The sequence below is a fragment of the Notothenia rossii genome (genome assembly GCF_949606895.1).
Source record: "Notothenia rossii genome assembly, chromosome: 7".
Taxonomy (NCBI): domain Eukaryota; kingdom Metazoa; phylum Chordata; class Actinopteri; order Perciformes; family Nototheniidae; genus Notothenia; species Notothenia rossii.
Genome location: NC_136905.1, coordinates 84,457,343 through 84,476,592, shown reverse-complemented (window position 1 = coordinate 84,476,592; position 19,250 = coordinate 84,457,343). Strand labels below are relative to the sequence as shown.

The following is a 19,250-nucleotide window of genomic DNA, read 5'->3' as shown; positions in this document are numbered from 1 at the left end:
AACCCAGCGTGTTAACTCATCTTTTAATAGAGCGGTGCAGGGATGACGTATTTACCCTGAAGGAAGCTGCTGGTTCCCTCGACAAAAAAGCAACCGGATTTCTCCATAGGATTTTGGAATATTGTAAAAAATAAGATCTGTGGAAAACGAACCTGTTTGTTGAATGCACGTTTGTTCAGCCGGATAATCTCCACATGTCTACCCTACTTTTATCATTTTCTAATTATAAATCTAATCGATAGATTTATGATCGATAGATTTATGATTCGAAAGGGAAGTAGAAGTGAGGGAGAGGAACCGTGCAGAGAGGTGCTTAACTACTAACTGTGGTCCAATAAATACTAAATTGATCATATTTTTAATGGCACATTTACCCAAACTAGAGTACATGATATTACTTGATGTTGTTAAAGGTGGGTAGGTAAGTTTGAGAAACCGGCTCGAGATACACTTTTTGTTATATTCCATGGAATGCTCTTAACATCCCGATAGCAATGAATATCTGAAGTGCTTTGACAAAAAATCCATAAAAACATTTCATCTGTGGAAGCCGTGGCGCTGTAAAAAGCACGACCAATCATCTGAGCCGGCCCGGCTAAAGTAACTGGATGGCCTACCTGCCTGTCAGCCTTCCATCTGTGCACAAACTCATCTCGTGCCCTCATTGGTCATGTGCACGTTCGTGTGTGTTGGAGGAGGGGCTCTGTGAGGAAGTCTGAAGGAAGGGGCAGATTGTTTCCGGTTGTGTATTTTCAAATTCTAGCGCACTCGAGCTGGTTCCTCCAAAATGACCCCACCTTTAACATGGGGTTGTCGTTTTCGTTATACATCCGTGATGGAGTCGCGCAGAGCTACGTCAATGTGGAAGTAGGCGTGGTTAAATCTCAACTGGTTGGAAAACCGAAAGACGCCTACAGGACTGTGTGAAGAGAGTGGGAGGAACATTCTTACCCGTGTGGCTTTTCAGTTGGTCAGCAAGATCACGCCGATGTATCACTCGGAGAACATCACGTGTGACGTGCAAAGCCTTGTCAGGTCCGTAGTGGTTGGTCACTACTGTAGCGATGTGACCGGTGTCTTTACCTTCCAGTTCGCAGAGGGGAATTGCTTCGCACTCAGGGTCTGTGTGATTGTTCAGATGAAATTTAAAATTGTTGAAATCGCCTGTCGAAAGCCCATCCAGGGTATCCTTGATCAACGGGGCTGGCTTCTGAAGAAAAAACAGAATAGAAATTGAAAAATAAAGCACTAAAAGTTTAAGCTGGAAGAAGCAGACATTTCTCACACCGCTCAAACAACAGCAACATTCTCATGAACTGGAAAACAAACCTGAAATGTTACTTCAGTTGTCTTTCTCTCCGTTGGCAGATTCTTGCCTGCTTGTTTGTTTTTGCCCATAAAGAATGATTTTATTCTGCATGGTGGCGTTGACTCTTGAATTCTCAGTTGCTTGAGCTCCTTCAGGATCTTGAGAGTGGGACCCCTCTTTAGCCCCAGATCCAGGAAATCCTGCTTCTCGAAGCAAACAAGACAATCTCCAGACACTTCTTCATCTTGAAATCGTTCAGTCTTTTTGCCATCGCCCTTCACATGCCCCACTAACCACTGAGCCACTTCCTCCTTTGTCCAGTTTTCCACTTCAGCTGGGAACTGGGACTCATGTTGTGATCCTTCCTTAAGATTCTCTAGATAACGGGAGATTTTGACAGCGGGGCCTTTTGGTATTTTTAATTCCAATATATCTGACTTCTTACTCTCATTGAGAGCTCCTCCACACACTTCCTCCTCCAGAAAAATATCGGCACAACTCTGAGGAACTTTGACCACATTCATCAGCCAGTGGTGGACGACCTCTTTGGTCCACGTATTCAACTCAGGTGGTTCCTCAGTTGATGACTGGCTCATTTTGGATGAACTAAAAATAAAACAAAGAAACAAGTTAAATACTGCTGATTGATGTGCTGCTTTTTAGACTTTGGTTCGGTTCGAATTGTCAATGTAGTTTGGGAACGTTCCTAGCTGAGGGAAATGACTCAGAAGTGGCAGCCTTAATGTCTGTTAGAATTCTCTAGATCAGTGGTTCTCAACTGGTGGGTCGCGATTAGGGCTGCACGATTTTGGGAACAAATCTAATTGCAATTTTTCTGACAAATATTGCGATTCGATTTGCGATATATTTGTTTTTAAGCGACCCAATGGAAGTTTATTGTAAAATGCGGCCATAACTCCGGCTAGGAAGGTCGCATCAACCCTCTAGCACCCCCGCAGCCCAAGCTACGAGTGAAAGAACTAAACTCACATGAAATTTCCGTTGGGTTGCTTTAAAGTCAAGCTTCAGTTTAAGATTCACCCTGTAATAGAAACATGTGATGGAGCATTACTAACCTGACTCAGATGGTTCACCAAACCATCTAGGAAAGCTTCATTGGAAGCCATTTGGAAAGGGCAGGCTCTTAAAACATTTTTTTAATACTTGGCAGGTGATTGGATCAATCTGTCTATCACCTGCTATCATGGGACACTTCTGATTGGTTAACAATGACTGGTACATGTGGAGCACAGCACTTCTGATTGGTGTGGATGACTGACACACAAGAAGAACAACAAAAAAGAGTTGTAATTTTTTTTATTATTGACCCGAAAAGTGCACAAAAAGCACACTTCAGACGCTCAAGGTCCGTGACATGCTGCACGCGTTGACATTTGACCGAAAGCAGCTACCGTTTTCAAACTATAGTTAGAAATGTAAGAGGTTGTAGAGAATTCCATAAGATGTGGAACAGCTTCTACAAGTATATACGGGAGCTGGACATGCCGGATGTCTCTGTACAATAGGGTGGTGGACCTGCGGTGTTAAAATGTGATTACTGACCAACAAGTGCTATTTAAAAAAATATATATATTTGGTATTTTTGTTCCATTTATACACATTGTTTGATCTCTACTTTTGCATCATGTTATTAATAATGGACTTAGACTCAGAGCCTTTAGATTTTGAATTTGTTTTTTGTTGTTGATTTTTGTCCTGTCGCAGTCCATTTTTTGTTTTGTTTTGTCTTTGTTTTTTATCCTGTAGGACTCGAATCACACTGTTGTCATCCTAACTTGTTTGCCAACTGCTATTGTGCTGTATGTCTGGCTGTTTGTTTATAAAAAACTAAAATAAAAAGTTTAAAAAAAGAAATGTAAGAGGTTTATTTCTCATTCAGAACAATGGAAAGGCTCTCCTTTCACAGCACATCTCCATGGAAACCTTTGATCTCTGGGCTCACACGCAAGTGAATCTGAATCAAACAAACACTGACAAACAGACTGGAGTTTAAAGACTGTCTCAGCCTATTCTATTCTGTCTGATGGAGACTTCATACTGACTTCAACACGTTCCACATATTTTATACATTATTGGTGACGTATAGTTTTAGTCAAAAAGTTTGCAGTCAAAATATTCTTCTGCTTTCCCAAGCCTTTCTACTTTCTTTTCTCTTCTTAATACGAATTCATTCACTACTACTTACATCTGATATTCTGATATTTACCTCCTTCAGCCTATTTCCAGCTGCAGAAACCATTCCACTATTACATTATTCAGCTATTTCAGGACATTGAGGCTATACATGTTGTTGTTTATACCTTTTTTTAAACCTTTTTTTTAAAATATTAAGCTTCTTCACTATTTTTCCTCCTCTTCCGGTTTAACATTTGACTTTCAAGTTTTCAACAAAGTCATTGCGATGCATTTGAGCTGTAACAATTTGATTCAAATTATTTCACTTTTCTGCATTTCTCCGTTCAGAAACACACTGAGCTGGTCTCTGTAGCTAAAAGCAGCTACCATTCAGCTAATAACAGATTCAGCTTTTTCTGCATTTTCAGCTAAATTCAGCCACAAATGTTCACAGTTTACAGCATTCACACACATTTTCTGAAGGAAATGCATTTTCTTGTTGTTCTTCGTGTTTTTCACTCTAGAAAAAAAAGAAATATAAATACTAGTATATACTGCAACATCTATTACAATGTGAAAAATCTAATGAAATTTAAAATAAATGGATGAAAAATAAAAGGTCAAATTGTATAGAAAAGCTATCTTTCAAAAATGAAACTGTATGTTTGGACTGGGCTAAGTGTTTGTCTGAAACAGAGATTATAGGGACCCTCAAAAAGGAAGTTAGTTCAACATAGTCTTAGTGTATTAAGTAAGTAAAGCTGCACGATAGATGTAGTGAAGTCCAGACCAATATTTCCTTCACCACGCAAGTTAATAATGAACTCCGAGGACGTCTCTCAGACCCTGCAGGTTTTTTTACCTGGTAGGTTTGGAACGTATGTGGTTGAAGTTAATAATTAACAGATTAAGGGAAACCCCTTAGAGAAATGTCTGATAAAACCGATCACAGAACGATTGGTACGGAAAGATCTTTACCTTTGGCTGAAGAAGTTCAATGGATCGGAACAGGTATGTAATGTTTCCAAATACAAACAACAATTCAACAGCATTTTGGGGTGATTAGACTAACTGCAGGGTATCATCATCATGGCCAAATTATTCGTAAACGAGGAAGTAGCTTTCAGCGTGATAATCCAGAGGTTGTTCATAAGAATCATATTTCTCAGAATTAGCATTCTCAGAAAATGTATTGACAAAAAATGTTAGTTATTTATTTAGCAAATATTTCCTGATTTCAGAAGTCACATCCTTTTAAGGACATTTTACTTTGGGAAGTTTTGACAGTTTTTTCTTTTCTATCATATTATAATATATATATAATGTAGTTCTGTTAATGTTTCTTTTTTTTTTCTCTGATCTATTCACATCTAAAACTGCACTGTAACTTTTATAACTTTTATCCATGTATTTTTTCTTTTAATGTTTATTTTATTATCTTTTCTTTTTAATGACTGATTTTAAATGCCATTTTCTTAATATCTTTCATTTTTTGTAAAGCACTTTGAATTGCCTTGTGTTGAAAAGTGCTATATAAATAAACTTGCCTTGCATTGATCTCTGCATTCTAGAGAAAAACTCAGATTAATATTTTGTTACGTTTACAAACAAAACATTTTTAAAATTTATTTTTAAGGATCCTTATCAAGAGCGTTGAAAAAATGAATTGGTTAGCATCCCAGAGTCAAATTTGTATGAGCACATTGTTCTTGTTCCTTTCTATTTTCCCTTTACTGTTCCACAAACAATATGGCTGCGATAATTACTAACATTAAGACCATTGTTTTTTGTATTACAAGTTTCCTGAAATAGTATGTTTAAATATGCAAATGAGACATACTCTCATTAAATATGCGCATATTTTTACACATTTCAGGAACACAATTCTGAACTTTGGATAAAGCCAGGTTCAAAATTCTTGTTTCATTTTGTAGTCATATTAGAATCTAAAGTTTGAATGATATATGAACAAACTCTTCTGTAAAAACTAGGGCTGTCAAAGTAACGCGTTATTAACGTAAGAGAGGTTTTCCTACAATTCAAGCATAACATTATGTCCCAAGAGTGTAGGGTTTGGGAATTAAAAAATGTAAGGCGAATTGCAAGCTGTCCTGCACTCTGTTTTGAGATCAAAGCACTCCAGAGTTAACGAGCTGCTCCAACACACTAATGTTAACATTTGAAGAAGGCCTCTTTACCAAGCTCCACACTAAGTTAAATATCTCAAGAAGTATAAAAGATATCAAAAATCTGAAGAACAAGTTTTATAGCTGAAGGTCTTGTGATCATTTTAAAGTTGGAATGAAGTCTCTAGCTGAAAGTATGTGGAAGGAGAAGCATTTGGCGCAATGTGCTAAAAGAGGATTTGAAGGTTCCTCCCATTAAGTTACATGTTAAAAAAGAGTTTAAAATGCTGGATATTAAAATAAATATTTTGAAAAAGTTGAAAGTTTCCCATCATGTTCTGAAAAGGCTGAATAGTTTGAGAATTGAATGGTTTCTGTAGCTGAAAGTATGCTGAAGTTATTCTTACGGCCCGTCTACACTACAGGCATCGAAAATGCTTTCAACGCTTCGCCCATTCACTTGAATGGGGTGACGTAGAAGATTTTTAATCTTCGCCGAACTGCATTGTGGGGAGCATGGCATGGCTTTGCAAGCATCACGAGCATCTATCGGCATCAAAAGTTGAACAATGTTCAACTTTTGAGGCTCGATGCTTGGCATCAGCCGATCAAATCCCGTTTATGCAAATCCCGCCAGTGCAAGCGCAGCCAATCAAACCGCGTGTATGCTGATACCGCAGGTCTTGACTATTTTCCATCTGTCATAAAATAGAGGATAAATTAATCATTGCCGTGGCAAGGGTCCCAGTCCTGTATGACTGTACTCTGTTCACCTACCGGGACCTAAACCGGAGGAACCAGGCATGGTGGCAGAGACAGTTGGTGAAACTGGTATGTTTTCAACTGTTTGGGGAGTTTATATCCAGTTTACTTCGTTGAAGAAGCAGGGCTTTTTTTTGCTTTGTATGCCGGGGGCGGGCGGGAGATTCCTGATTGGTTGTTGGTCGCCTTGGGCGCGAGAAATCGCCAAGCCTCAGACACGCCCAGCTTCAAGATTTGTTTATGCCTGTAGCGTAGACGGGCTGTTAGCCTATCCAAACAGTTTCATTTTTGAAAGATAGCTTTTTCGATACAATGACCTTTTATTCTTCAGCCATTTCTTTTTAATTTCATTTGATTTTTCACATTGCAATAGATATTGCAGTATATATTAGTATTTACATTTCAGTTTTTTCTAGAGTGCAGCCCAGAGTAGCACAACATGAAGAAGAATTACAGGAAGATAAGAGAAAAAAACTAAAGTCAAAGTAAAGGGACCTTCACGAAGAGATGTAAATCACTTCCTGATTACTTTTCAAATTCCCAAGGTACTGTATAACAATAAACAAACATTAGTTTCTCTCACCTTTAATTTGTTGTGGTAGTCTCTCAAAGTTGAAGTCTTGCTTGCCTCTGGTCGAAGCAAATAGGTGTTTTCTGTTCCTTTGTCGTGCTTTAGATGGCCAATGGCGGAGTACAGCTCTAAATTGTCTGACTCTGTGGTTTCTAGTTTAGCTCACGGCCCCAGGAAGTGTGAGGTTCAAGAGGCCTGTCATATAGGCACGTAAACAACCAGGGTGAAAAGAGGTGCTGCAGCACAGGCAGTATGAGAAAAATAAAGAGCTTTTTGAACATTAAAGCAAGGAGACATGTCCCAGTAGAGGCACTGCAGGGATTGCATTACATGTGGACAATCCCCAAAGGAGCACTTTGGGCTGAAGTGTCTCAGGGACACAACGACATGCTGACTGCAGTGGGGTTTGAACCTGTGACCCCCTGATCCGAACACCAACACATAAACCACTGCACCACATGACGCCCACAGTATTGAATGTTGCTTTGCTTTGAATAAAAGCATCTAACAAGTGTCATGTAATGTAAGATGAGCATAAAAGGGCCCCTTAAGGCAATTATTAGCAGTCTCATGATGTAATTGGGTCCAAAAGGATGTTTATCCCATTGACTAACAGTAAATGGACGTTTATATGTATTTTTTAGGTAAATGGTCCAAACACATGAATAGCCTTTATTCAAACCATCAGATTTGTATGCGTCCATGCATTTAAATCAAATGTATCTCCCAACTTTATTCATTTGACTGAATAGTGTTTTCATAGCATCAACACAAGCTCACGGTACATCATATAAAATAAATAGAATCATGATTATTAAAAAGGCAGGTTTTACTAGACAAGTGTTTAAATGACAATTCAGTGTTGTGAAATGTAGTTATAATTTAATATAAATATAAAGTCCTTAACTAAAAAGAGTGCACATGGATATTCTTCCTAGAAAAAACGGCTGTGAAATCATTTCGTTTCATATTAAGCTTATTGGTACTTGTGGGTTATCTGTCGCCACTTCTTTTGTTTTTTTCAGACAAACCCTAACCCCTAGGATTAATGTTTGTTATTTTGAGAAATAAAAAAGTTAATGTGCAGGAGCCAGCTACACCCGCTATTAAAGTGGCGACAGATAACCCAGAAGTTATTTATTATAACATGAAATCATGATATTTACTTAATTTTGACTCAAATCATAATTGTTTTGTTGTATAAATATCAGTATGCTCTAGGTCTAAGAGTGTCCAAACTTTTTTCATGAGGGCCACATACAGAAAAATATAAACGAAGGGTAGGGCCGCTCACTAGAGGTTTTTCGCCTCATAAGTTCAGTTATAAGTTAGCAAAATCAATCAAATGTAGGTAAATGATGCTTGTGAGTGTTAGCAGCTCATCCCTTAAAACAGAAGCTTCAGATTGAAATATGAAGGGTGTATTTCAAGCTTGTTATGTAGATCAGTCATTGGGCTTTTTTCTTTTCAACTAAGATATGTTAGAAACATTTTTCCAACTTTAATTGAATTAATTTTGTTGAAAAGTGGTCTTATTAACACATGAGTACTACTGTGTAATATATTTGTACATTTATATTGAAGAAGTACAGTATAAGACAAGCACAAGTTTAATCTGTGGGCCATATTTCATTATACTTTTTGAATTTGTTGAGGGCCGATTCAAAATGGTCCACTGGCCGCATTTGGCCCCCGGGCCGGAGTTTGCTCTAGGATAAAAACAATCGACGTCACCACACTGCGACAGCTTCAAATCGGGGCGGAGTGTCAACATTAAACCGCACGGTGTTTCATGCATGCAGTCGTCCAGAGAGATTCAGGGGCTCTTTCTCCAACCGCCTTACGATGGAGGGTCTCCCGCAGCTGCCTCCGGAAGTCTGGGTGTACATCTTGAGCTTCCTGAGCACCGAGGAGAAACACACGGTGCGATTCGGGTGCAGACAGCTGAAGGTGCTCATCGATCAGCCGTCTTTGTGGAGGAATCACACCGTGATGCTGTGCGACCTGAGACGATATACCTACGGTTTCTGGGACATGCTGCGACACCGAAAACTTACCCGTGTTGCGGTGCGTCATTTGCGGCGTAAAGAGTGGCGTCGCCTCGTTAAATTCCTCCCGACGCTCAGCGCGGTGGTCTTCGTGGACGGAGGGAGGAAATACAAAGGGAAATACATGGAGAATCTGGCGCACTTTCCCGGGCTCAAGGTGGGGTAAACATTGTATTAATTTGTGTATTTATTATATCAGGGTAATTAGAGAAAACACAGATATTGTATTTAAATAAAAGTACACAGATGTTGTACTGGATTACAAGAAGAAGTACTCAGATCTTGTACTTGAGTAAAAGTAGTAGTACTCACATCTTGTAGAAGTACTAAGGTCTTGTACTTGAGTAAAAGTAGAAGTACTCGCACCTTGTAGAAGTACTCATGTCTTTTACTTAATAAATTAGTAGTACTCAGATCTTGTAGAAGTACTCAGATCTTGTATTTGAGTAAAAGTAGAAGTACTCAGATCTTGTATTTGAGTAAAAGTAGTAGCACTCACATCTTGTAGAAGTACTAAGGTCTTGTACTTGAGTAAAAGTAGAAGTACTCACACCTTGTAGAAGTACTCATGTCTTGTACTTAATAAAGTAGTAGTACTCACATCTTGTAGAAGTACTAAGGTCTTGTACTTGAGTAAAAGTAGAAGTACTCAGATCTTGTACTTGAGTAAAAGTAAAAAAGTATTATCATCAAAATATAGTTAAAGTAGCAAAAGTAAAAGTCATTAATCCAAATCTTTAAAGTAACTAAAGGTATTAAATACCGTGGAGTAAAAGTACATAATTGAATGCACACTAAAGGGTCTTTGAGCATGTTGTCTCTCAGTGATTGTGCTGTTATGTTAAATGTTTCCTCACTTTTTGAATTAACCAGTGATCTCTCTCCACACTAAAGGACATCGGGGTGAGGAACGGCACCTGGGACGAACCCATGCTGGGGTCCAGTCTCACCTCTAAGCTCCAGGAGCGCCTGACTCACCTGAGCGTGTGCAACGTGAGGCTGCCCTGCTGCGCGCACTTCATCCAGGCCGTGTCTCACCTGGTGAACCTGCAGTACCTGCTGTTCCACCAGCAGGGGGAGGGCTACGGGCTGGACACCGTGAGGCCCGTGCCCTGCGAGGTCTTCCACAACCTCCTGCTGAGCCTGAAGAAACTGAAGCACCTGTCCTGGGGGATGAGAGGGGAACCACCTGCACCTCTACCTGACGACTACCTGAGTCCATCAGACCCAGAGAGCCCAGGTGAGACAGAAGGTCACCTGTTCTTATCAGCTGCTGAAGTTTCTCTCTTTTAGTGCAGAACTCCTGCAACTGTAGTCCCATTTAAATCACAAAAGATGATGACGTTTTGTAAACCATAACATCATTTTCAAAAAAGATTAGAAGTTCTCAGAACTTGTACTGGAGTAAAAGTAGAAGTACTCAGGTCTTGTACTTGAGTAAAAGTTGAAGTACTCCGGTCTTGTACTTGAGTAAAAGTAGAAGTACTCAGATCTGGTACTTGAGTAAAAGTAGAAGTACTCAGATCTTGTACTTGAGTAAAAGTAGAAGTACTCAGATCTTGAGTAAAAGTAGAAGTACCAGAGTGTAGGAATACTCTGTTAGAGTAAAAGTCCTGCATTCAAAATGTTCCTCAAGTAAAAGTAGAAAAGTATTCTCATCAAAATATAGTGAAAGACAGTAAAAGTATTCATTGTGCAGATTGGTCCATTTCAGAATAATAGATATGATATGTTTTATAATGATTGATCATGAAAGTGTTCTCAAAGCTCTCAAACCCCCTCTCTTCCTGTAAAGGTGTTCCCAGTTACGGAGGTCCGGCGCTCACTAGTCTGGAGCTGGTAGATTACCCAGAATGCATCCTGCCTGAGAACGCCCTGCAGAGCTTCTCGTCTCTGCGCTCTCTCACTGTTCGGTACAGATACATCAGAGAGGGCATCGAGTGCCGCCTGGCCTCCTGGCTGAAGCCCCTGCAGCAGCTGGAGACCCTCTGCATCGTCGGTGAGCATAGATCACAGGGTTCTGAGAGAGTTTTGGTTATTTCCTCAAGAACGGGAAGTAGTGGAGTACAAATACTTTGTTACTGTACTTAAGTACATGTTTCTGGTATCAGTACTTTACTCCACTACTTATTTTTCTGACTACTTCTTACATGTTGAACACAAATACCTGTACTTTCTACTTCTCACATGTTGAACTCAAATACCTGTACTTTCTACTTCTTACATGTTGAACTCAAATACCTGTACTTTCTACTTCTTACATGTTGAACTCTAATACCTGTACTTTCTACTTCTTACATGTTGAACACAAATACCTGTACTTTCTACTTCTTACATGTTGAACTCAAATACCTGTACTTTCTACTTCTTACATGTTGAACTCAAATACCTGTACTTTCTACTTCTTACATGTTGAACACAAATACCTGTACTTTCTACTTCTTACATGTTGAACTCAAATACCTGTACTTTCTACTTCTTACATGTTGAACTCAAATACCTGTACTTTCTACTTCTTACATGTTGAACTCTAATACCTGTACTTTCTACTTCTTACATGTTGAACTCAAATACCTGTACTTTCTACTTCTTACATGTTGAACTCAAATACCTGTACTTTCTACTTCTTACATGTTGAACTCAAATACCTGTACTTTCTACTTCTTACATGTTGAACTCTAATACCTGTACTTTCTACTTCTTACATGTTGAACACAAATACCTGTACTTTCTACTTCTAACATGTTGAACTCAAATACCTGTACTTTCTACTTCTTACATGTTGAACACAAACACCTGTACTTTCTACTTCTCACATGTTGAACTCAAATACCTGTACTTTCTACTTCTTACATGTTGAACTCTAATACCTGTACTTTCTACTTCTTACATGTTGAACACAAATACCTGTACTTTCTACTTCTCACATGTTGAACACAAATACCTGTACTTTCTACTTCTTACATGTTGAACTCAAATACCTGTACTTTCTACTTCTCACATTTTCCAAACAGGCTGGTTCCTTTAGTCTGAATGTGTGTTTGGTGGCGTGATCATTATTATTTAGAGTCATTGCGTGCCTATTGATTTGAACACGATCCGTGTATCCATCATTTCCTGGTCTTCTCTAAAGAAGAGGGACCAATGGAAACGTTGTCATGTTGCCGTTGGTCACCATGGAAACATTCATTAGCTAACAATGACATTATTGTTCTATTAATATAAAGGGAGGTCAGGTACTCTTTAAAACAGCTGCTAGTTATGGGTACTTTTTACTGAAGTACATTTCAAAGCCTCTTTACTTTGACTTGAGTAAAGAAGTTTAGTCAGTACTTCTACTTTCACCAGAGTATTTTTGAACATAGTATCTGTACTTCTACTTGAGTAAAGGATGTGTGTACTTCTACTTGAGTAAAGGATGTGTGTACTTCTACTTGAGTAAAGGATGTGTGTACTTTTGCCATCTCTGGCCAGATGTTTAACGTGTCTCTTCCTCTGTGTTCTCTCTCCTCTCAGGGGGAAACTCTCTAGCCGCCTACACCACCACCATCCCCTCCAGTGTGTCCCGCCTCACGCTCAGAGTGGCTATAACTCTGAAGGACATGGACTCCATCGCTCCCAAAGTCCCGGCTCTGGAGCATCTGGACATCGAGCAGAACCGATCCAGCGGGAGTCTCTGCAGACGGATCCCCATGCTGTTCCCTCAGCTCAAAACGCTCAGGATACGGTGAGAAAAACAAGATTCAGCTTTTACCACTGGGAACGATCTGACCAGTGAGGACAGCATTCGTTTTTGGGGTGATTTGAAAACATCTAGTCTAGGGACTACAGAGGAAATCAAATGTGCTTCTTGGCCAACTCTGGTGCATTTACAGCAGGGTTTATTAGTGTGCATTGTCCCCGTTGAATACACGTCTGTCCTTATTCCTGCCTGTTGGCACAGGATGTTCTGCAGGGACATCTGGTAGTCCATCATATCGGTTACGTGTCTCTCTCTTTCAGGTCTGCACGATTTTGGAAAAAAATCAAATTGCGATTTTTCTGACAAATATTGTGATTCGATTTGTGATATTTGTTTTTAAGCGACCCAACGGAGGTTTATTGTAAAATGCGGCCATAGCTCCCGCTAGAAAGGTCGCATCGACGTGCTCCCGTCTCTAGCACCCCCGCAGCCCGAGCTACGAGTGAAAGAACTAAACTTACATGAAACTTCCGTTGGGTTGCTTTTATACATCAACATGTGTCCCCGGTGTGTCAGGGAACTCACGCAGCGTCAGGAAATGAACTCTCTTTTCCTCCGTACCTAAATCTCTAAAAACGGGGGAGCAACGGAGCTGATCCAGATTTCCATCCGCTGTGACGTGTCCATCCGATCTGACATCAAATCGGCAGCAGACCCACAGAGAGTTGCTATCAGAAACAATGCCTGACGTGTTTTGGGCGTAATCTCGTCTTTGTTTACATTAGCAAGCCTCGCTAACGCTCAGAGCTAACCTGTACAGTAGAACATGTGTTTTAAAAAGCAGGAAATAAAAAAGGAACTCACCTTGTGATAAACCCGCAAGAGAAAAAGCATTTGAGCTCCAGACTGTTTCAGAAATAATGTTTGATGTGGTTTAGAACAGGATGGCGTTTTATCACAGCAGAATTTAACTTGAGAATTCTGATCGGGCATTAGCTCCGCCTCCTCTTCTTTCTTTTTTTTCTAGCTAAGGACCCAAAATCCGCGTTTCTCTAACAGAGCTGCAAAAGAGGGGTTTGAGCAGTATGAGGCATGGCTACAATGGGGGATCTGTTTGGTATTTTGAAAAAAAAACTTCACAGAAATGTTTATATAGGTATGGCCCTACAATATAATTTTCAAATATAGCATGATAGGTCCACTTTAAGACTCACCCTGTAATAGAAATATGTGATGGAGCATTACTAACCTGACTCAGATGGTTCACCAAACCATCTCAAAGGGCAGGCACTTTCAAAGATACTTGGCAGGTGATTGGATCAATCTGTCTATCACCTTCTATCATGGGCCACTTCTGATTGGTTAACAATGGCTGGTACATGTGGAGAACATAGCACTTCTGATTGGTGTGACTGACTGACACACAAGAAGAACAAAAAAAAAAATTGCAGGCTTTGCGATTTGATAATCGCATCATTTCAAATCGCGATTTCGATTTAAAATCGTTCAGCCCTACTCTCTTTTCTCAGATATGCTCCGATAGGGACAGGAGTTGTAGTGCTTTGCTTGTTGTGTCTGGTCATGCAGAATATAGATCCTTCTCCTAACAATAGGTAAACACTTAGGACTGGGATTGTTTGGGCAGGTATCGGCTCTCTCTTAACGGGGTTATTTGTCTCTAATTCTCCCGTGTCTTCGAGGGAATTATAGTGCAAACTTGTTGGCTGCATGCTCTGAAAAGAGGGAAGTATTCTTGAGTCTTTTATAAACTTTAACCAGAACTTCAACTTCTAATGGAGCTATACAGTGTCTCGCTGTCGTGGCGCTTGGTACTCTCAGACTATCATTCCGGGACACATTTCAATGATGTAACGACAAACTAGTATTAGCCTTAGAAACATATTAATTCTGTTTAAACGACAACCACGTAAAGGCTAGCTATCATATGCCTCAAACAGTCCTGATGCTCTTCTAGGTAATCACACATCCTGTCATGTTCACAGCTACAGTTGGGATACCTTTGTTATCATGTTGCTCTCAGATTGGAAGAGGACATTCAGGATTTTCCCAACAATGCATTAAAAAACTCGCCCGTCCTCTCTCTGTTTCTCAGGTTTTTCCGCAGAGAGCCGGAGAAAGACCTCCTGAGCCTCCATCGCCTGCGGCACCTGGTGCGGCTGGAGCTCCTGGTGGAGAGGTCCTTCATCCTGAGGGACTATCTGAACGGACACCCCTGGCCCAGCCCCTGCGTCCAGGAGCACATCAACCAGCTGAGAGAGCTGTCGGAGAACCGCATCACCGTCATCACCACCATGAGGCGGAGGAACCCTCTGAGGGAGTGTGACTGTGTGTGGGAGGGAGACTGAGGGGGGGTTTCCTCTCTGAGAGGAAAGAAGACTGCATTTATTTATTTTTTAAATAAATGTCCTTATTTGCCGGATTTGTACTGCAAACATACTTTTAAAGAGTCCCTATCATACTTTGTTCCCCTCTCCTGTAGTGAGTTATATATATTTGTGTTCATGTTAATAAATAGTAATAGATTTAATTTGTTAGCGCTTTTACAGGTGTTCATTACATTACATTACATTACATTGCATTTAGCTGACGCTTTTATCCAAAGCGACTTACAATAAGTGCATTCGACCAGGAAGATACAACCTTTAAGAAAACAGAATCATATCAGTTCATCAGGTTTCATAGAGCCAAACATTTCAAGTGCTCCTCAACTGGCATTTAGAAAGCCAGCCCTTTATTAGTATATAAGTGCTTTGTTAGTAATTCTATCGCTCGAAGTGGAGTCTAAAGAGATGAGTTTTCAGTTTGCGTCGGAAGATGTGTAAGCTTTCTGCTGTCCTGATTTCAATGGGGAGCTCATTCCACCATTTTGGAGCCAGGATAGCAAACCCACGTGTTTTTGCTGACGGGAACTTGGGTCCCCCTCGCAGTGCGGGTGCAGCGAGCTGTTTGGCTGATGCAGAGCGGAGTGCACGTGCTGGGGTGTACGGTTTAACCATGTCCTGGATGTAGGAAGGGCCAGATCCATTCACAGCATGGTACGCAAGCACCAGAGTCTTGAAGTGGATTCTAGCAGTTACTGGAAGCCAGTGAAGGGAGCGGAGGAGCGGCGTGGTGTGGGAGAATTTGGGAAGGTTGAAGACCAGACGAGCCGTTGCATTCTGGATGAGCTGCAGAGGTCGGATGGCACATGCAGGTAGACCAGCCAGGAGGGAGTTGCAGTAGTCTAGGCGTGAGATGACGAGAGCCTGGACCAGAATCTGCGCTGATGTCTGGGTCAGCTGGGGACGTATCCTCCTGATGTTGTAAAGCGTGTATCTGCAGCAGCGGGTTGTAGCAGCGATGTTTGCAGTGAAGGACAGTTTGTTATCTAGGACCACACCCAGATTCCTTGCAGTCTGAGTCGGGGAAACAACAGAGGTGCCGATGTTGATTGTTAGGTCAAGAGTGGGACAATCTTTTCCCGGAAGGAAGAGCAGTTCAGTCTTGTCAAGGTTGAGCTTGAGGTGATGAGCAGACATCCACTGAGAGATGTCTGCTAGGCAAGCAGAGATGCGTGCGACGACCTGGGTCTCTGAGCGGGGAAAGGACAGAATTAGTTGGGTGTCGTCAGCGTAGCAGTGGTATGAAAAACCATGCGGGCTAATGACAGACCCGAGCGAGTTTGTGTACAGGGAGAAGAGGAGGGGACCAAGAACCGAGCCCTGAGGGACCCCTGTAGTTAATTGACAAGGGTCGGACTCGGACCCTCTCCAAGTAACCCTGTAGGTGCGGTCGTTGAGGTATGAGGTGAGGAGGGAAAGTGCAGTGCCTGAAACTCCAAGTTCTTGGACAGTGCGAAGGAGGATCCGATGGTTCACCGTGTCGAATGCAGCAGACAGGTCCAGAAGGATGATGACAGAGGAGAGGGAGGCTGCTTTAGCAGTGTGCAGTTCCTCAGAGACAGCAAGGAGAGCAGTTTCTGTTGAGTGACCTGCCTTGAAACCAGACTGGTGCGGATCCAGAAGGTTGTTCTGATTGAGATAAGAGGAGAGTTGTTTATAGACAGTTCAAGTGTTTTAGACAGGAACGGGAGGAGAGAGACGGGTCTGTAGTTTATAACATCAGACGGGTTGAGAGTGGGTTTCTTTAGGAGAGGGTTTACTCTTGCCTCCTTGAGACTGTTTGGAAAGTGACCAGAAGTTAGAGAAGTGTTGATGAAATGGGTGAGAAATGGTAGAATATCAGGAGCGATAGTCTGAAGGAGGTTTGAGGGGATAGGGTCCAGAGGACAGGTGGAGAGAGAGGGGAGAAGGAGGTCAGTGTGTGGGTGAAGGGAGGGTCTGGTGACCCAGAGGTGAAGGAGGTCAGTGTGTGGGTGAAGGGAGGGTCTGGTGACCCAGCGGTGAGTAAAGGTGAGTCAGAAAAAGAAGAGCGAATATCATCAACCTTTTTTTCAAAATGTTCAAAGACGCTTTACAGATAATAGTGAAGAGAAAAGAAAAGAGAAGAACAACAAATAAATATGGTTAAAGTTAAAGTCAAATAATACAAAAACAATCACACATGAAAAGCCAGATTGAAGAGGTGAGTGTTTTGAAGGTGGTGAGGTCGGTGCAGTCTCTGATGGGTTGTAGGAGTGAGTTCCAGAGGGAGGGGGCAGCGACGGAGAAGGCTCTGTCCCCCCAGGTCCGGTGATTGGTGCGGGTGGGGATGGATAGGAGGTTGGCTTCTGATGAGCGGAGGCAGCGGGAAGGGGTGTGGTGGTGCAGCAGGTCTGTGAGGTAGGGGGGGGCCTGGTTGTTGAGGGCTTTGTGAGTAATCAGGAGGACTTTGAAGTGGATACTTTGACGGACGGGGAGCCAGTGGAGGTTCTGTAGGACTGGAGTGATGTGGTCTCGGGTGTGGTTGAGGAGGCGGGCAGCAGAGTTCTGGATATGTTGGAGTTTATTGAGGAGGTTGGATGGTATGCCGCAGTGACCACCAACTGGCGGCCCGCGGGCAACATCCGGCCCGCCAGACATTCTCATCCGGCCAGCACGACGGGGGTGACAGTGCGTTGGCGGAATGGTTACTGCGTTCGCCCCCCACCCATTTATTTTTATTTTTTTACAACGTCTCGTGAGTAAGGTGCAGTACCGGAGTCCAACAGAGAGGCAGCAGCTGCGGGACAGTAGACTGCGTACTGCAAAACCTTCCCTGCCTTGAAGAAGAAGTGATCCTTCGTTGTGAAGAGTCTGGTTAATGCGCTCCGCTCCACAGCAGCAGCCCCGCTGCGACAGAGTCCAACAGATAGGCAGGAGCTGCGGGACAGTAGCCTAGAAGCAGGGTTGGGTTATAACGGAATACATGTAACGGCGTTACGTAATCAGAATACAAAAATCAACTAGGCTAACTATTCAGCTGGCATTACATTTGAAAAACGAGTAATCTGATTACAGTTACTTTCGTAAACCTGAAGTGAATACATTTTGGAATACTTATTGGAATTATTGGTGGAAAAGATTCATCACAAAATGTAATATTCATTACCGGCAGAACTGTGTGCACACTGCACAGCGCTGCAGCATGTCTGTGAGCGAGAGAGAGATGCAGCGTGTCTGTGAGGCCCCTCCCCCGCACGCAGATGAGAGAGAGATCTCTTTTAAAATATATTGAAAGTTAGAAACGGAGATGGATAGATAAAATGTGCAAGATAACGTTTATGTAGCAGACAGTGCAAAGAATGCAGTCCGGGAGATGTTTTTCATGTGGGGTGCAGATGAGAGAGCTGTCCAGAATGACACCAAGATGTTGTGTTTGAGTTCTTGATAAGCCATTAAAACAGTAAAATAAGTGTCCCCTGTTCACCAAAACATACCCATCTGTTATGGAAAAATAAAGTATTCTAAAAGTAATCTGATTATGTTACTTTTTTAAGACACGTAACTGTATTCTGATTACTTTCAGAGCATGTATTCAGTCAACAACTTCAAAATTCTGGGCTATATAAAAATCGCAGGCCCGTGTCTATTGAATACATTTTGGCCCTTGGACAAATGGAGTTGGTGATCCCTGCCATAGAGGATGGTCTGCAAAGGCTCAAATCCCAAAGTTCCTGAACATATGACATCACGATGTAATACTCGCGCTCCTATTGGCTAGCGCTCTGACACATGATAGGCTAAGGGGCGGGACATCTTTAAGTGGTTGACCAATCACAAGAGAGCAGTAGCTCAAAAGGAAGTGTTTTGTTTTTTACAATTATTATTCAAATCCCTGTCTTTCCCTTTATTTCAGTGTCAATCTGAAAAGTACTCACCGCACTGATGTTTTTTTTTCATTGGTGTAATATCTGTTATTGTCCATAGTTGTTTTAGCAGTTCCTTTGTTATTAATTGATTGAGGTTAGCAGCAGTTATGAAAATGCAAAAGAAACTTAGCTGGAAAACTTCCTTCTTGTTTTCATGGTCCTCACGTTCAGAAAGTGAAGCTGGATTATCGTCTGTTCGCTGAATCACATGAAGGTCAATGGTGTTTTATTCATAATAAAATGATCCTGAATTTCATTTGGCATTTGTTTTATTTGTCCTTCTTTCATTTATCTTTTTCCTCCCCGTAGGATTTATTTATAATAATG

At 41.5% G+C, this 19,250-nt stretch overlaps 2 protein-coding genes across 3 annotated transcripts; one reads left to right on the top strand and one right to left on the bottom strand.

The window, feature by feature from the left end:
* Window positions 1–827: 827 nt before the first annotated feature.
* Window positions 828–7,046, bottom strand: LOC307047574 (uncharacterized protein). 2 transcript variants are annotated; one of them, XM_079694564.1, is made up of 3 exons: window positions 6,917–7,046; window positions 1,330–1,915; window positions 828–1,210 (listed from the first exon to the last, which is right to left on the bottom strand). In XM_079694564.1, the coding sequence occupies exons 2-3, from the start codon at window positions 1,903–1,905 to the stop codon at window positions 878–880; spliced, it is 909 nt and encodes a 302-aa protein (XP_079550690.1). In that variant the 5' UTR covers window positions 1,906–1,915; window positions 6,917–7,046; the 3' UTR covers window positions 828–877. The 2 variants fall into 2 exon arrangements, with proteins under 2 accessions (XP_079550690.1, XP_079550689.1); XM_079694563.1 differs by lacking the exon at window positions 6,917–7,046 and having other exon boundaries at window positions 1,330–2,371.
* Window positions 7,047–8,634: 1,588 nt separating this feature from the next.
* On the top strand, window positions 8,635–19,184 carry LOC307047688 (uncharacterized protein). Its single transcript, XM_079694804.1, has 5 exons — window positions 8,635–9,109; window positions 9,847–10,192; window positions 10,748–10,951; window positions 12,469–12,679; window positions 14,748–19,184. The coding sequence occupies exons 1-5, from the start codon at window positions 8,750–8,752 to the stop codon at window positions 14,998–15,000; spliced, it is 1,374 nt and encodes a 457-aa protein (XP_079550930.1). The 5' UTR covers window positions 8,635–8,749; the 3' UTR covers window positions 15,001–19,184.
* Window positions 19,185–19,250: the final 66 nt, after the last annotated feature.

Bases quoted from the DNA above. Each gene is read 5' to 3' on its own strand.
- LOC307047574 (XM_079694564.1), bottom strand. From the start codon at position 1,905: ATGAGCCAGTCATCAACTGAGGAACCACCTGAGTTGAATACGTGGACC. The intron at 1,211-1,329 runs GTTTGTTTTCCA...TTTTTTCTTCAG, and splicing joins CAACTGAAGTAACATTTCAG to AAGCCAGCCCCGTTGATCAA.
- LOC307047688 (XM_079694804.1), top strand. From the start codon at position 8,750: ATGGAGGGTCTCCCGCAGCTGCCTCCGGAAGTCTGGGTGTACATCTTG. The intron at 10,193-10,747 runs GTGAGACAGAAG...CTTCCTGTAAAG, and splicing joins ATCAGACCCAGAGAGCCCAG to GTGTTCCCAGTTACGGAGGT. The intron at 12,680-14,747 runs GTGAGAAAAACA...TCTGTTTCTCAG, and splicing joins CTCAAAACGCTCAGGATACG to GTTTTTCCGCAGAGAGCCGG.